The sequence below is a fragment of the Camellia sinensis genome, chromosome 13 (genome assembly GCF_055761805.1).
Source record: "Camellia sinensis isolate YWXY chromosome 13, ASM5576180v1, whole genome shotgun sequence".
Lineage (NCBI taxonomy): Eukaryota > Viridiplantae > Streptophyta > Magnoliopsida > Ericales > Theaceae > Camellia > Camellia sinensis.
In genome coordinates, this window is record NC_138973.1 from 149,737,967 (window position 1) to 149,740,911 (window position 2,945).

At 37.4% G+C, this 2,945-nt stretch overlaps 1 protein-coding gene across 1 annotated transcript; it reads left to right on the forward strand.

Annotated features, from left to right (window-relative positions):
* The first annotated feature begins 317 nt into the window (after nucleotides 1-317).
* Nucleotides 318-2,012, forward strand: LOC114317125 (disease resistance protein RPV1-like). The gene is made up of 4 exons (XM_082900985.1): nucleotides 318-849; nucleotides 941-1,035; nucleotides 1,137-1,444; nucleotides 1,694-2,012. Exons 1-4 carry the CDS (start codon nucleotides 318-320, stop codon nucleotides 2,010-2,012), a joined length of 1,254 nt encoding a protein of 417 aa, XP_082757111.1.
* The last annotated feature ends 933 nt before the right edge of the window (nucleotides 2,013-2,945 follow it).

Genomic DNA, 2,945 nt, shown 5'->3' on the forward strand with positions numbered 1-2,945 from the left:
ATTTCACGGTCTTAAGTGTTACCCTCTACCAAACTAGAATATATTCTCATGTAAAAGACATTAATCTGTGGTTCCAAGGTGGGTTGAACAATGTCAGCGTAATGGTGATCTGTGGGATGCATGGAATAGGGAAGACAACCATTGCAAAAATTGTTTATAACCAAAACTTTGACAAATTTAAAGGTAGCAGTTTTCTTGCAAATATTAGAGAAACTGCAAAACAATGTTTGCAGAGATAGCTTGTTTCAGATATTCTAAAGTGGAATAAGGAAAGAATATACTGTGTTGCTGAGGGAATCAATAAGATTAAAGATGCTATGTGCTGTAAAAGAGTTCTAGTTGTTCTTGATGATGTTGATGATTTGGACCAAGTAAAAGCATTATTGGGGATGCGAGATTGGCTTCATGCAGGAAGTAAGATTATGATAACTACTAGACATGTGCAATTGCTAAAGACTGATGAAGTGTACAAGTCGTATGTGGTTAAGGAATTGAATGATGATGAAGCACTCTGTCTCTTCAGCCGGCATGCCTTTGGACAAGACAAACCTATTGAAGCTTACATGGAGCACTCAAAAAGGGTAATACACCACTGTGGTGGCCTTCCGCTAGCTCTGGAAGTCTTGGGCTCTTCTCTGTGTGGTGAAACTATTGATGTGGAGAGAAAGTGCATTAGCAAAATTAAGAACACATTTTCCGTGAAAATTCATAATGTGCTTAAAATAAGTTATGATTCTTTAGATGATCATGAGAAAAATTTATTCCTTGATATTGCTTGTTTCTTTGTTGGAAAGGACAAAGATTACACGGTTAAAATACTAGAGGAATGTGATTTCTCCATAACAATTGGTATTCAAAATCTCACTCATAGAGGTCTCATAGAAGTTAATAAAGATAGCAACAAGTTGATAATGCACTAAGTGCTTAGAGGCATGGGTAGGGAAATTGTTTCGCCGAGAATCACAAAAGGAACCTGGAAAGCACAGCAGAGTGTGGTGTCATAAGGATGCCTTCAATGTGTTGAGGGATAAAACTGTAAGAATTATGCTTCTCTCTCTCTCTCTCTCTCTCTCTCTCTCTCTCTCTCTTTCTCTCTCTTCATTGTAGTAACTATTTTTCCAACTTTTCTTTATCAGGGAACAACAACAATTGAAGGCCTTAGCCTCAACTTAGAAGATATGCCAGCTAAGAGTGCAAGCGGTGCACAATCCCAAAATGAAGATTTTGTTGCAGAACATACAATGTTTAACGAAGGCAATTCATTGAAGCGACGTCTCCGAGGCTTATTCTCTTTTCTCCGTGTTATTCCTGCCTTCACAGAATCATTTTCAGATGAAGATGAAGATGATTTGAAAACTGATGCATGTTCACAGATGCACACTTCAAGACTACTTCAGCTTAATAATGTAAGACTCAGTGGCGGATATCAAAAATTTCCTAAGAAGTTAATATGGTTGTGTTAGCATGGATTCCCTTTAAAATCTATACCAAATGATTTTACTTTGGATAGCCTGTTTGCCCTTGAAATGCAAAATAGTAGCTTGGAACAACTTTGGAAGAGAACCAAGGTATTATTCAATTTTTTTTAATCCTGTTTTCTGTTGATTTTTTTATTTTTTTTTTAATTTTTTTTTGGGATCCATATGAATTCTTGTAGTGACTGATTTCTTACTTTTTTCTGACAATTGCTCAGATCATTGAAAATCCTTGATCTCAGTTATTCCTATGGCCTTACCAATTCCCCTGGCTTCTCACAGCTCCCTAATCTTGAGAGACTGATTCTTAAATATTGCATAAATTTGGTTGGGATTCACGAATCAATTGGGGAATTAGGGACCCTTGTTTTGTTGAATCTTGAAGGATGTAAAAATCTAAGGAAGCTTCCAAAGAAAGTTTTTTTGGTCAAATCCCTTGAACTCATTCTTAGTGGATGCTCAATGCTGGATGGGCTGCCCCCTGACCTGTGCAAGATGGAATCGTTCAAAGTGCTTCATGCAGATGGAACAAATTGATTACTCACTTGATCATTGGATGGTTTAAACTGCGGTATGAACTTTATTGGCCTTCTTCATGATACTGGTTAGGAAGCATGCATCATGTGAACTGCAAATAATGTTGTCATGCTATCTTGGGGGGCTCTTGGTATTCTATCCTTGTTGCAAGATTTGAATCTAAAGGGTTGAGTTGGAATCCATGCCTAACATGGTCTATATATGGAAGTGAAACATTATTGCAGCCAAGTGGTTGAGCTATTTTTCAACTTAATTGCAGACATGCACTGAAATTATCAAAAATTCACTTTGGCTAAGTTGGAATCCACGGCAATGATTGCATCGGAACTGTTCAGTGAAGTAACATGTACAAAAAGAAAGCTCCAGTAAGTGCTCTCTCTCTCTCTCTCATTATGTTGACTGTGTTCAGTTAGTAGTTAAAGTTGTCAATTCCATTGCAGAGGAACTGTATCAATGTGATATTTAAGCATATTTCTTCCCAATGTGAGATTCCTAGCTGGTTAGCAAGAAGAGTAGGGAATCCTCAATGTCTTTTACTGTTCCTTCACTGCTAATCTGAATGTATGTGTTTTCTATGTGCAGGTCATGTGAACTGAAGATGTCAACATTTGGCCTTTTGAAGTGTATTGAGTGGTGCCGATGTAGTTGGGAAGAGCAAAGGACTGCAGTGGATATATATGCTAGCATTCATAGGAAAGATTTTGAATTAGTTAATGGAAGATGATGATGAAGTGGATGTCTCAGTGGATACAGAAGAAGTTTTTTGGGTAAAGGAACTTGGAATTCGTGTTCTTATGTAAGCCTAAAAAGCAATAGCAGCCAACACCACATCAATGATCCTTGTCACTAGAATGTCATTGATTTTATCAGCATATCAGATAAGGACAGGGGACTACTTCATATGCAATCACAATTGATTTTATAGGGTTAGAC